Here is a 1,913-nt window from a genome sequence, read left to right as displayed (position 1 = left end):
ATTCGAACCTGCCACCTTAGGTGTACGTGGCTGGCGCCTTAGCCGGTTGAGCTATAGGCACCGAGCCAGTTTTTCTGTTTTTTAGTAGAGATGAGGTCTTGCTCTTGCTTACGCTAGTCTCGAACTCCTGATTCAAGCAAACCTTCCGCCTTTGCCTCACAAAGTGCTAGGATTACAGGCATGAACTACGGCATCTGGCCTTACTGATAAATATATTAACATCAACCATCATTCAGTGATTATAACATTTTCCTGATATATTTATTCCTATTACTATGAAATGTCCCTCTTTGTCTCTAGTAGTAATACTCCTCAACTTGAAGTCTGTTTTGTCTGATATTACTATAGTCAGTGACAGATATTTATCTTGATATTTGTTTCTCCTATAATGTAAATCATAAAACAGGGAAAATGATTTTTTTTCTTAGTAAAGTTTTTATATGAATGCCAGAAAGGACAGTCCGCAGAATCTGGTCAACCTGCCCTAATTATAGTTCATCCATTTCAGGGATCAGTGTCATTCAAAGATGTGACTGTGGATTTTACTCAGGAGGAATGGCAGCACCTGGATCCTGCACAGAAAACTCTATATATGGATGTGATGTTGGAAAACTATTGCCACCTCATCTCTGTGGGTAAGAAAAACTCCTTTTGTAACTTTCAGTAACATATTTCCTCTCAAACTGCCTGAATTTAGTCTTGAAATTCAGGGGTTGGCAGAATGAAAATGTTTTCATTTATCCCACTGCTGGGTGCTAAGTTTGCTGTTATACAAAGGAGCTTTTTAGTTTGTGGTACTGAACCACTCATTTTTCAATAGTATTAAAAGACAACAAACTTAAGTCTTATTTTCCTTTATCAGGGTGTCACATGACCAAACCCGATGTGATCCTCAGGTTGGAACGAGGAGAAGAGCCATGGGCATCATTTGCAGGTCATACCTGCTTAGGTGAGTTTCTATCTCCTAGGCAGATGAAATCTAGTGGAAAGTATATTTACTGGGGTAAGGTAGTAGGAAGTATACCTTTGAAATGTTTTAGGAGTATCTTTAAAGGCCACTGACCTTTGGAAAATATGACTTAAATATCATTCTATGTACATTTTCTCCTAGTATAGTTGATGTTATAAAAGATATTTGTCACTTAAAATACTCTATATCCCTTTTGTTTAGATCTTTCTTCTTCACTTGTGTCTCTTTTATCAGTCCTTGCTATTGTGGTAGATTTTTTTTCTTTCAGTTATTCTTAAATCTGTCTGTATAAAGGAGAAAATTCTTGGTTAATGTTCCTCTCCTTAACATTTTCTTTTTTAAACTCATTCATCATAATACCTCAGATTTGTGTTCTGTGCCAAGTCCAAGTTCCCATTTCACCATAAATCTAGCTGGTAATTTTAAAACTCATTTGCCTCAGCCTAGATGGATAATTCCAGACTTTCTTCCATTATACCTTTCTGGTCCTTTTTTTTTTTTTTTTCTTTTTTTAGAGGCAGAGTCTCACTATGTCACCCTCAGTAGAGTGCTGGGGTATTACAGCTCATATCAACCTCCAACTCTTGGGCTTAAGTGATTCTCTTGCCTCAGCCTCCCAAGTAGCTGGGACTACAGGTGCCTACCACAATGCCCGGCTATTTTTTGTTGTTGTTGCAGTTGTCATTGTTGTATAGCAGGCCTGGGCCAGGTTCAAACCTGCCAGCCTAGGTGTATGTGGCTGGTGCTCTAACCATTGGGCTATGGGCGCCAAGCCCTCATTATCTATTTCTAAATTATTTTGTTCCTGCCATGAAAGCAGCTTGTTTGTTCTGTCTCTTTTATCATTTCTTATGGGTCTTTTCACAGTTCATGTTTTTTATCAGCCTATGAAATATATTAACATCTTCCCTGGCTCAGCACCTGTGGCTCAAGCGGCTAAGGC

General features: G+C 38.6%; 1 protein-coding gene across 2 annotated transcripts in view; it reads left to right on the top strand.

Annotated features, from left to right (window-relative positions):
- Nucleotides 1-1,913, top strand: part of ZNF567 (zinc finger protein 567) — a 28,386-nt gene that overhangs the window by 21,205 nt on the left and 5,268 nt on the right. For both annotated transcript variants that reach the window (XM_023516924.1, XM_012809192.2), the window contains exons 4-5: nt 509-635; nt 863-949. In XM_023516924.1, coding sequence (XP_023372692.1) covers nt 509-635; nt 863-949 — 214 coding nt within the window. The remainder of the gene's footprint in view (nt 1-508; nt 636-862; nt 950-1,913) is intronic.

Source organism: Otolemur garnettii, unplaced genomic scaffold (genome assembly GCF_000181295.1).
Source record: "Otolemur garnettii isolate 467f Iridium unplaced genomic scaffold, OtoGar3 scaffold00100, whole genome shotgun sequence".
Taxonomy (NCBI): Eukaryota; Metazoa; Chordata; class Mammalia; order Primates; family Galagidae; genus Otolemur; species Otolemur garnettii.
Note: the sequence above shows the minus strand (reverse complement) of the source record. Positions and strands in the feature narration are given on the sequence as shown.